This window comes from Oncorhynchus mykiss, chromosome 18 (assembly GCF_057628025.1).
Source record: "Oncorhynchus mykiss isolate SJ-2025 chromosome 18, ASM5762802v1, whole genome shotgun sequence".
NCBI classification, from domain to species: Eukaryota; Metazoa; Chordata; class Actinopteri; order Salmoniformes; family Salmonidae; genus Oncorhynchus; species Oncorhynchus mykiss.
The window spans coordinates 74,338,398-74,350,930 of record NC_143039.1 but is presented as its reverse complement, the minus strand read 5'-3'; the positions used below and the strand labels follow the sequence as shown (position 1 = coordinate 74,350,930).

The 12,533-nt window shown below is 38.9% G+C and overlaps 1 protein-coding gene across 1 annotated transcript; it reads left to right on the top strand.

The window, feature by feature from the left end:
• Window positions 1-6,616: 6,616 nt before the first annotated feature.
• Window positions 6,617-10,376, top strand: LOC110496727 (tumor necrosis factor). The gene is made up of 4 exons (XM_021572765.3): window positions 6,617-6,996; window positions 7,435-7,462; window positions 7,763-7,822; window positions 8,589-10,376. The coding sequence occupies exons 1-4, from the start codon at window positions 6,823-6,825 to the stop codon at window positions 9,053-9,055; spliced, it is 729 nt and encodes a 242-aa protein (XP_021428440.3). The 5' UTR covers window positions 6,617-6,822; the 3' UTR covers window positions 9,056-10,376.
• Window positions 10,377-12,533: the final 2,157 nt, after the last annotated feature.

The window sequence follows — 12,533 nt, the reverse complement described above, 5'->3', positions numbered from 1 at the left end:
TAAGGGTGGGGATACAAAGGATCTTGACAACTATCGCCCCATAAGGGTGAGGATACAAAGGATCTTGACAACTATAGCCCCATTTCAAGACTACCTTGTTTAGCTAAGATTCTTGAATCCTTGGTTAATGTGCTGCCTTGTTCATTGACCTGTCAAAGGCATTTGACACTGTGGATCATTCTGTTTTGCTGAAGGAATTATCAAGAGTCGGCCTGAGATATACAGCCTGTTTATGGTTTCAGAATTATCTTAGCAACAGAACTCGGCCCATCTTCATAGACGGGGTTAAATCTGAATTATTTTAGCAACAGAACTCAGGCCATCTTGACAGATGGGGTTTAATCTGAATTATTTTAGCGACAGAACTCAGGCCATCTTGATAGATGGGGTTTAATCTGAATTATTTTAGCGACAGAACTCAGGCCATCTTAATAGATGGGGTGAAATCTGAATTTCTTGAGATTCAAAAAGGTGTTCCTCAGGGTTCTATTTTAGGTCCATTATTGTTCACCTTGTATATTAATGAAATAGGAAACACTTAATACTTGTAACATTCGTCTCTATGCAGATGACACAGTTTTGTATTCCTGTGCCACCTCGGTGCAGCAGGCCATTTGTGAACTTCAGCATGACTTTGATTCAATTCAGAAATCACGTACAGATCATAAATTAGTGTTATATACAAGTAAAACCAAGCTCGTGCTGTTCTCTAGGTCACGTAATGTTGACCCTGAGGACCTGTATATGTGCCCTATAAATGGAGCCCAAATTAAGCGTGTTTGTCAATATAAGTACCTGGGTGTCTGGATTGATGACAAGTTGTCCTTCGTAACTGGAAGTTGTCCTTCGTAACGCATATCAAAAATCTGACTAAGAAGCTAAGATCCAAGATAAAAAAAAAACTATATCAAAATAAATCACGCATTAGTATTAAAAATAGGAGAAAGATTGTTCAAACAACATTTCTCCCTGTATTGGATTTTGGTGATATTGTGATATTAAAACACTTGGACACTGTCTACCATTCAGCATTAGGTTTTATCACAGGGGACCATTTTAGGACTCATCATTGTAGTCTGTATAAAAAATGTGGGATGGACCTCTCTCTGTCTGTAAGAAGAAAGTTTCATTCTCTTTTATGTACAAAGCAATCTGACTGAAACTCCCTCTATATGTAACGTCGTTAATTAAGATTTTTTTAAAAAATAAGAAGTTACCAAACCCTTTCACAGGAATGGATAACAGTAGAGATCCCTCCAGTCTCCACAGATTTGGGAAAATCTGCATTAAACAAAAAAAAAAAAATGTATCCCTACTTTGTGGAACAATCTGCAGAATTCACTGCAGTTAGATGTGCTGGAGTCACTCAGGCAAAACATTATAAACATTATAGATTGATTATGTAGTTGAATGTGATCGCTTTTATTAAATGTTTATTTTTATTGTGCTGAATTATATTGTTTTAAATACACGTGTGTATGTTGTTTTAATATTCTGTTTTTGTTGTATCGTGTACAGGGATATCTTTGTAAAAATATATGTTTAATCTCAATGTGACTCCATGTTGAAATAAAGGTTAAATAAATACACACAAAATAATACACAGTCACTATTTATCATCTTTACCACTGATGTTACAGTATTACCTCTGAGTACGACACTGGAGTGGATGCAGTTGTTAAAAATCAGCTGGATGAGACTGGATGAGGCAAAACAGAACAGGGTGAGACTGAGGCCATTCTGATATGTATGGGTGCCTGAGTTTGTCTGAAAGTGGGGGTGCAAAAGCTTGTGGGAGGGGGGGGGGGGGGCTCAGTTTTCCTGCAATTCTGTACCGTTTCTTAACAGGGAGAATCAATATTTATGAACAGAACACAACAATCCTTCTTACCTTTTGCCACAATAAATGATATAAAAAAACATGTTTTGATGACTAGTTTACTAATCTACTCCCTTCCCTGAAAATCCCACCCCCAATACACGGGTCTGAAACCCTACCAAATCTGTGACTCATAAACATCATGCCCACTTCCCTAAAACCCCCCCACCTACAGTGATCGATTGACAGGCCAAACTGTTAAGAAAGTGGGCATGACAACGCATGACAACGCATGACAACGCATGACAACGCATGACAACGCATGACAACGCATGACAACGCATGACAACGCATGACAACGCATGACAATAATGACAACAATGAAGAAACACAATTGAAAATGGGTGGAATAATATTGTTTTACCTAATAAGAATTTTAATTGTGTACTTATAGGTTAAGGAAAAAACATTATTAAATTGCAAATAAATTGTAATTTGTATTTTTTTATCCCAAATAATGCAATCACAGTAATGTAGTACAATTACAAATGTGAATTTTTATTTATCTTTAAACAATTTTCTTTCTCAGTTTGGCAGTGTTATCTGGTAGGACATTGAACAATAACTGTCAACTTGAAAATGCAAACTGGAGTTTTGCATTTAAATTTGGTCATAGATGATGTTCACATAAACACAACATTGCACACATATTAATTTATAATTATCATTGTGAAATTAGCATTTTTGGGGGGGCCAGCTATATATATCCATATATTACGGCCCGAAATCTGCAATTAAAATAATATATTATATTATTTTAACGGTTTGGGCTAGAGCAGAGGTTTTTTGAACAGAAATCACGTGACTGTTGCCTACGTTGAGAATCTTGTCTTTTCAAGACAAGAGAAGAAGAAAATAAGTTTTGGATTTGAACAAATCTGTAGGGTTCCGTTACAGGACTAGGCGACTATAAATACTTTTTGCATATTTGACAACAAATCATGAAGAAACAGATTAATCATGACAAGTATGAGGAATAACAAAAGTGTAGTCTCAGCAAGCACACTACTTGACCGTTCCCCTTTATCGCAAACATTTTTTTTTAATGTATTTTTTATTAACTTGGACTCAGCAGCATACATATGTGATAAAACGAGAGTAGAAATGCCTTATTTGGTCGATAGTATTTACCAAGCAAAAGCAGAGCTGTTTTATCGAGGTACAAATATCCTGTCGTTTTTCATTTTGCACATAGACACCTACAGACACAGCTTGGCTGCGTTGCGAAGCAGCTACGGTACGCTCTCATATAGGGAACAGCCAGGACTGTTACTTTAGTAACTGAATGAAAATATTTTAACAATATGATTTAACTGATTAATGTTCGGAAAATATATGTAAAAAAAAAAAAATGCAGAATGGTGTTGAATGCTTGTTAACAGTTTGGGAAGAAAAAAAACATTTCATAGATTTAATTATGTAATATTAGGCCTACAGAATACTTCTTGCAAGCTACTAACTGACAGCCCGCGAGCTACCGGACATGCCGTTTTCTGCAAAGGAACAACCTTCGGTAGGCTGATGGGAGGCTACGAGTCAGAGGCTGCGATACAACGAAGCCGAATCAGACTGCCCGCATTGCTCTCGGTTCTTACAGGCAACGTGAAATTACAATGAATTTGCTTGTGTCAAGCCGCTCAAATGGTATGCAGTGGTATAAAGTAACTAAGTAAAATATACTTTGAAGTACTACTTAAGTAGTTTTTTGGGGCTTCTGTGCTTTACTTTACTATTTATATATTTTTTTTGACAACTTGTACGTTTACTCCACTACATTCCTAATGAAAATCTGTACTTTTTACACCCTGCATTTTCCGTGACACTCAGAAGTTCTCATTACATTTAGAATACCCAGGCAGGACAGCAATAGGGTGCAATTCACGCATCTATCAATATAATGCGTTATCATACCTACTGCCTCTGACATGTTGGACTCAGTAAACACAAATACTGCGTTTGTAAATTATGTCTGAGGTTTGGAGTGTGCCCCCTTGCTGTCCATACATTTTTTAAAAAAGAAAGAAAATGGAAATATTATGTCTAGTATTTACTTTTACTTTGTATTTTTACTCGAGACAGTTGACTACTTTTTCCACCGCTGTACTTAAGTCCATTTAAAACCAGATACTTTTGGACTTTTACTCAAGTAGTATTTTACTGGGTGACTTTCACTTTTACTCTATTAAGGTATCTTTACTTTTACTCAAGTATGACAATTGAATGCTTTTTCCTGATTATATATATATATATTAAACACAGGGGAGAGGAAAAACAACCCTTATTTTGAAAGTAGAGATTCAGCCGCTCCGTTCGCTCCGTTCGTTCCGTTCGCTCCGTTTGCTCAGGTTCCTAGGATATTTTTGGTTTTTATTTAACTTTTATTTAACTAGGCAAGTCAGTTAAGAACAAATTGTTATTTATAATGACAGTCTACCAGTTAACAGTGGGTTAACTGAGGGGAATAGTGGGGTTAACTGCCTTGTAGAGGGGAACAGTGGGTTAACTGCCTTGTTCAGGGGAACAGTGGGTTAACTGCCTTGTTGAGGGGAATAGTGGGGTTAACTGCCTTGTAGAGGGGAACAGTGGGTTAACTGCCTTGTTCAGGGGAACAGTGGGTTAACTGCCTTGTAGAGGGGAACAGTGGGTTAACTGCCTTGTTCAGGGGAACAGTGGGTTAACTGCCTTGTCGAGGGGAACAGTGGGTTAACTGGCTCGTTAAGGGGAACAGTGGGTTAACTGCCTTGTTTGAGGGGAACAGTGGGGTTAACTGCCTTGTTGATGGGAGCAGTGGGTTAACTGCCTTGTTAAGGGGAACAGTGGGTTAACTGCCTTGTTTGAGGGGAACAGTGGGGTTAACTGCCTTGTTGACGGGAGCAGTGGGTTAACTGCCTTGCTCAGGGGAACAATGGGTTAACTGCCTTGTTGAGGGGAACAGTGGGTTAACTGCCTTGTTGAGGGGAACAGTGGGTTAACTGCCTTGTTGAGGGGAACAGTGAGTTAACTGCCTTGTTCAGGGGAACAGTGGCTTAACTGCCTTGTTCAGGGGAACAGTGGGTTAACTGCCTTGTTGAGGGGAACAGTGGGTTAACTGCCTTGCTCAGGGGAACAGTGGATTAACTGCCTTGTTCATGGGAACAGTGGGTTAACTGCCTTGTTGAGGGGAACAGTGGGTTAACTGCCTTGTTGAGAGGAACAGTGGGTTAACTGCCTTGTTGAGGGGAATAGTGGGTTAACTGCCTTGTTGAGGGGAACAGTGGGTTAACTGCCTTGTTGAGAGGAACAGTGGGTTAACTGCCTTGTTGAGGGGAACAGTGGGGTTAACTTCCTTGTTGAGGGGCAGAACGACAGAACCTTGTCAGCTCGGGGATTCGATCCAGCAACCTTTTCGAGTTACTGGCCCAAAGGTCTAACCACTAGGCTACCTGCCAACTAAATATGGACGCCGTACATCCTACTAAATGATCAACGATTGTATAGATCATGTTTTATCATAGTAAAGCTACATTTTCTTATGATCTTTTATTACTTACGTTTCCACTATAAAAAGATATACATCACACGTTGTTTCATTATTACATTAACAATAAGTATCTCTCAACGCATTACAAACATTTGCATTAATGCAATGGGGAAAATAAGAGGCTGAAATATTTAGAGAGAGGGGGGAGATGGGGGACTCCCCCCTCCCCCCCTCCCCCCTCCCCCCTCCCTGTATGCTTGGCCTATTTTAAAAGAGATGGAAGGAAGTGTCAGTTATACCATTACAGATAGCAGCCATGACACATCTCTGTGGGCCCATATTTGGCAAATGAGGATGTTTGTTTGTGAGAATGTATAGCGCCAATGTACCTGGAACGTACAAGCTTCAGCACAGCAGTGATGATGTTGCTTTACCATTAACATACAGTAACATAACATTTACTTTTATCCTTTATATATATATATATATATATATATATATATAAACATCATACTAACTGCTATATCCCCTTTACGGAAGTAAAATTATACCACAACGTCGTCTGTCACTCAATAGACTGCTCTGTCCTTCTAACCAGCCACCAGTGCTGATACTAATGGACATGCAAAAGTAGAAAACACGTCGATATGTAGCAAATAAAGTTCAGTGAAAAGCAGAACATTAAAAGGCCAAGAAAGAAAGAAAGTCAAAAACAAAAGAAAAAAATCCCGTAGAGACGAAAGGAAAATAAAATTGATTAAGGAACAGAGTAAAGATGAAGTTAGAGAGAGGGATGTTGGTGTTTACTTCGGGAGAGATAGAGAGGGAGAGAGAAAGTGAGACAGGTGTGTGTGTGTGTGTGTGTGTGTGTGTGTGTGTGTGTGTGTGTGTGTGTGTGTGTGTGTGTGTGTGTGTGTGTGTGTGTGTGTGTGTGTGTGTGTGTGTGTGTGTGTGTGTGTGTGTGTGTGTGTGTGTGTGTCTGTGTCTGTGTGTGTGTGTGTGTCTGTGTCTGTGTCTGTGTCTGTGTCTGTGTCTCTGTGTGTGTGTGTGGTCAGATGTTTCCTTTAGTTTCGTTTATTAGGGTATTGCATGCAGCAGCTGATCTTCCTGTGTTTTTTGGTTTCAATACCTTTCTCAATTGTGAAAAAACCACAGGTCCCTCCAGCCATTACCCACACCTCCTCCTCCTCCAAAATTCTGTTCCCTTGCTAGCCTCCACTCTGAGTGACATCACTGGAGTTTCCCTTGGCAGCTAGATGTATATAACAGCAGCAGTGAGAGTATCAGTCAATCAATCCGCAGGCCTGTCACTACCTACTACCTTCAAAACACAGTCAACCTCTAATACCACTGTGGGAACTTAGCTACTGAAGTTATTCTCAGTTTACCAACTTGTATACCTATCGCAAACCAGCTTGATTGACATTGGAGCTCCAGGCTTCTCTTGGATACTAAGGACTTTGACGGAAGGTTCTACTATACAATGGCAGGTGATTGCAGCAGAGTGATGTTAGACGTGGAGAGTGGCCCTGTGTACCCTGCAACGAGCGTGACCCTGGTACGGGAGAAGTCCACACACCGGTGGAGGCTGTGTGGTGCCCTGCTGGCCATGGCACTGTGTGTCTCAGCTGCACTTTTCGTTACCTGGCACGCCAAGGTAAGAAAATATACAGGCAATTTTATCTAATCATGAATTATTAGTGGCATAATGGCTAGTTAAATCAATAAGGGAACTGGATTATTTTGGATGAGCTGATATCAAGTGTATTCCATCAGCAATTTGATCAATTAAGTTTGAACTTTGAAGTTGAACTTAGATCCTGATTGAAACTACTGTTTATCTCTGTAGCGATATTTACATTTTAGATTTAAATCTACTTTTCCTTACATATCTTCTGTATATCACTATATATCTACATATCTATATATATTTAAATATCTATATATATTTAAATATCTATATATCACCATGTATCTTTGTAAATCTCTGTAAATCTCTGTATATCTCATACATCTCCTGTGTAGCGTCAATGTGAAACCGATCACGGGACTAACTTTCTTCATTTTTCTCCATTTCTCTTTTCCTCTAACTCAGAGACCAGATCAGGTCGAGGAAGTTGATGGTGAGTTTGTTTCCATTTTTTTTCCAGTCAGGTTCTATATGTTCTACTGCTGGTAGTACGGCGTTATAACGGTGAATATACACCGCCAGTCTCTTGACAAAGGAGGTATTCTAAATAGCATCCTATACCAGGAGCCCTGTCGGCCCTGGTCAAAAGTAGTCCACTATATAGGGAATATAGAGTGACAATTTGAGACAAGAACACCTAAATGTGTAAGATAAACTCTCGCAAAGCTCTCGCAGCAATACGGCGTTATATGGAGTGTCAGTTTTCTAAATCTCTGTCTTCTTCCCTCTTCAGAACTTCAGCATACACTGAGACAACTCTCTGTAAACAGAAAGGCTGCCATTCATCTAGAAGGTAAGATGACACTTTACAGTAATGTATACAATGTCTGCTTCCAAAGTGGCACCCTACTCCCTATTTGGTGCACTAGTTTTGACCAGGACCCATATGTAGGGGATAGGGTGCTATTTGGATAAGGGAAGGTTACCTGACAGGATGCCGTATTAGAGTCCTTTCAACAGCACTGTAGAACTGGAAGGAACTGGTCTGCATGGTGAATCATCTGGATATATGCCATGTAAATTTGATCTGTGCATAAGAAGCTGTGAATGAATCGAGCCTGTTTGACATACGGTATAAAGTCAAAGACATAACCTTCATCTCTTTTTTTGAAACCGGCTCATTTACAACTTGCCTCGATAGATGATGTGTCGTCGTGCTCCGTCCGACAATATCTACAGCTAATTATATTAATGTCCAACCACTCTGCATCTCAACCACTTTTACTTTTTTTTTTGGGGGGGGGGGGGGGGGGGTTAAAATGATTTGTACAGTTGAAAACAAATTAAAAGTACAAAGAACCCCAAAGGAATTCACATACAAACGTTAAATGCATATATTTATTTCCGATGTGGACCTCAGAAGAGGTTCATTATTTCCCATGTTAACCCCTCTCTCTCTCTCTCTCTGTCTCTCTGTCTCTCTGTCTCTCTCTGTCTCTCTGTCTCTCTGTCTCTCTGTCTCTCTGTCTCTCTCTGTCTCTCTCTCTCTCTCTCTCTCTCTCTCTCTCTCTCTCTCTCTCTCTCTCTCTCTCTCTCTCTCTCTCTCTCTCGTCTTCCAGGTGAGTACAACGGCACTGGAAAATACAAGACCACAGTGGAGTGGACAGACGATGAGGGCCAGGCAAACTCACAGGGGGGTCTTAAACTCAATAACAACGAGATTGTGATCCCCCAGCCGGGCCTATACTTCGTCTACAGCCAGGTCTCTTTCCGCGTCAGCTGCAAGGCCGACCCCAAGCACCCTAACAACCAGGAGATGGTTCACCTGAGTAACACGGTCAAGCGCTGGTCCCCAAGCTACGGCACCGAAGACGACAAGGAGTACCAGACGCTGCTCAACTCTGTACGCACCGTGTGTAAGAAGTCTTCCAACAGCGAGGCGAGCGAAGGACAGTGGTATAATGCAGTGTATGTGGGAGCCGTGTTCAACCTGGAGAAGGGAGACATGCTCCAGACAGTCACAGAGAACAGGCCCCATCTGGAGAGTGGTCATGGGAAAAACTTCTTTGGCGTGTTCGCCTTGTGAGACGGACGAAAATGGCATGACGATTGAGAGGAAGGCTACGTCCCAAATCACCCTATACTTTAACTATGGGTTCACTACATAGGGAATAGGGTTCACTACATAGGGAATAGGGTGCAGTTTGGGACGTAGCCTCAGTGTGAGGGGGGAAAAGGTTCATACAGTAGGAGGGGTTAAACAGCTAAATCCACGATGAAGAAGAGGATAATGGAAGGTTACCTGAAGGTTACCTGATAGGTTACCTGATAGGAGTCAGGGCCGTTTCATCTACTGAGGTTGACTGAGGTTAAGGCATCGTGTTGTTTCGTGTTAAAGCCAATGCATTTTATTTTTTATTTGTTTTACTCTTCTGTCAAAGATGAGGAATTATAGACTGTTTGTGCCATCATGCCATCATGCCACTCCTTGTCATGCCTAACATTGGCTTGCATGACAGCATGATGTAGGCAAGAGCACAAGCAGATGTGGAACCAGGCTAGACAAATGACACCGATCTATCTAAACTGTAGCAGTTTGTTTATGTATACTTGGGGTTTATTGTTTAACAAATGTGTTGCCATGGTGTTACCATGACAGTAAGTGTCTATGATGCTAATGCTGGACTACAATCCACAGCACATAAACCAACCCACACTATATATATGTATATATATATATATATATATATATATACATATATATTTATATATATTCTACTATCTGAAGGAATTCTGGCATACAGTATGATTCAATGTATTTAAACATCGTGACCCACTACATCGGTCAAATGTCTCATATTGACAAGTCAATTCTAATTGATTCTGAATTCATTATTTATTTATTTATTTAAAAAATATATATTTATCATTATGTTTTAGTGAATTATACTTGTATTGTTGTCTGTATTTACTATTTATTATGAAGCTTTATTTAAACTAGGCAAGTCAGTTAAGAACAAATTCTTATTTACAATGACGGCCTACCCCGACCAATCCCTGCCCTAACCCAGACGACACCGAGCCAATTGTGCTCCGCCATATGGGACTCCCAATCACAGTCGGTTGTGATACAGCCTGGGATCAAACCAGGGTGTCTGTAGTGACGCCTCTAGCACTGAGATGCAGTGCCTTAGACCGCTGCCCACTCACGAGCCACTAAGGGTATATATTGTATTAATTGCTATTTAAATTACATTTGAAATTATTTATTTATTTATTTTATTTTATAGATTTTTTTATATTTCTACATTTTAAAGAGTAATTTATTTGTATACATTTATTTATTTAACTACAGTAGTGTTGTTGAGTTGAATATCTCAATAAAATGCTAATGAAAAATGACAAAACACTTATTGTATGTGAATCAGTTCTGAATCGTCAATAACAGGTTCATGTAACATGGTCACTATTTGGAGATTCTACAGCCACGTTGTTCCCCCCCCCCCCCAGAAGAAAAGCGATCTGATGACTGTAGTGTAAAGGTCTTTAATGTATACTGGAAGGGTCTCTGAAAACATCACTTTAAAAAACCTTCAGAACAATACGTGGTTCATATCATTTTGTATCAGGTCATAGTAGCTCATTCTATCAATAGGACTATCAATAGGACTATCAATAGGACTATCAATAGGACTATCAATAGGACTATCAATAGGACTATCAGTGGGACTATCAGTAGGACTATCAATAGGACTATCAGTAGGACTATCACTAGGACTATCACTAGGACTATCAATAGGACTATCAATAGGACTATCAATAGGACTACCAATAGGACTATCAATAGGACTATCAATAGGACTATCACTAGGACTATCAATAGGACTATCACTAGGACTATCAATAGGACTATCAATAGGACTATCACTAGGACTATCAATAGGACTATCAATAGGACTATCACTAGGACTATCAATAGGACTATCACTAGGACTATCAATAGGACTATCACTAGGACTATCAGTAGGACTATCAATAGGACTATCAGTAGGACTATCAGTAGGACTATCAATAGGACTATCAATAGGACTATCAATAGGACTATCACTAGGACTATCAGTAGGACTATCAATAGGATATATATATATAGGGATTTGTGTGGTGACGTTCCCTTTATCGTCAATGTTAAATGGCTCACAACCACTGCTACCTCTCAGAGCTACGCTGCAGCTATAATGATTATTGATTTGATTCATTAGCCACCTGACTTCACACCAGAGAACACTCCTGTGCTGCTGTTCATTGATTATTGATTGTCGTTCCCATTAGTATCTATTGATCCTGTTACTGGTACTAGTACTCCTGTTTACATGTATATATTACCATTAGTATCTATCTATTTATCCTGTTACTGGTCACTAGTACTCCTGTTTACATGTATATATTACCATTAGTATCTATCTATTTATCCTGTTACTGGTCACTAGTACTCCTGTTTACATGTATATATTACCATTAGTATCTATCTATTGATCCTGTTACTGGTCACTAGTACTCATGTTTACATGTATATATTACCATTAGTATCTATCTATTTATCCTGTTACTGGTCACTAGTACTCCTGTTTACATGTATATATTACCATTAGTATCTATTTATCCTGCTACTGGTCACTATTACTCCTGTTTACATGTACATATTACCATTAGTATCTATCTATTTATCCTGCTACTAGTCAGTATTACTCCTGTTTACATGTACATATTACCATTAGTATCTATCTATTTATCCTGCTACTAGTCAGTATTACTCCTGTTTACATGTATATATTACCATTAGTATCTATCTATTTATCCTGCTACTAGTCAGTATTACTCCTGTTTACATGTATATATTACCATTAGTATCTATTTATCCTGTTACTGGTCACTAGTACTCCTGTTTACATGTATATATTACCATTAGTATCTATCTATTTATCCTGTTACTGGTCACTAGTACTCCTGTTTACATGTATATATTACCATTAGTATCTATTGATCCTGTTACTGGTCACTAGTACTCCTGTTTACATGTATATATTACCATTAGTATCTATCTATTGATCCTGTTACTGGTCACTAGTACTCCTGTTTACATGTATATATTACCATTAGTATCTATCTATTTATCCTGTTACTGGTCACTAGTACTCCTGTTTACATGTATATATTACCATTAGTATCTATCTATTTATCCTGCTACTGGTCACTAGTACTCCTGTTTACATGTATATATTACCATTATTATCTATCTATTTATCCTGTTACTGGTCACTAGTACTCCTGTTTACATGTATAAATTACCATTAGTATCTATTTATCCTGTTACTGGTCAGTAGTACTCCTGTTTACATGTATATATTACCATTATTATCTATCTATTTATCCTGTTACTGGTCACTAGTACTCCTGTTTACATGTATAAATTACCATTAGTATCTATTTATCCTGTTACTGGTCACTAGTACTCCTGTTTACATGTATATATTACCATTAGTATCTATCTATTTATCCTGTTGCTG

Coding starts and splice junctions, on each gene's coding strand:
- LOC110496727 (XM_021572765.3), top strand. CDS start 6,823: ATGGCAGGTGATTGCAGCAGAGTGATGTTAGACGTGGAGAGTGGCCCT. Junction 7,463..7,762: donor TCAGGTCGAGGAAGTTGATG/GTGAGTTTGTTT, acceptor TTCCCTCTTCAG/AACTTCAGCATACACTGAGA. Junction 7,823..8,588: donor GGCTGCCATTCATCTAGAAG/GTAAGATGACAC, acceptor CTCGTCTTCCAG/GTGAGTACAACGGCACTGGA.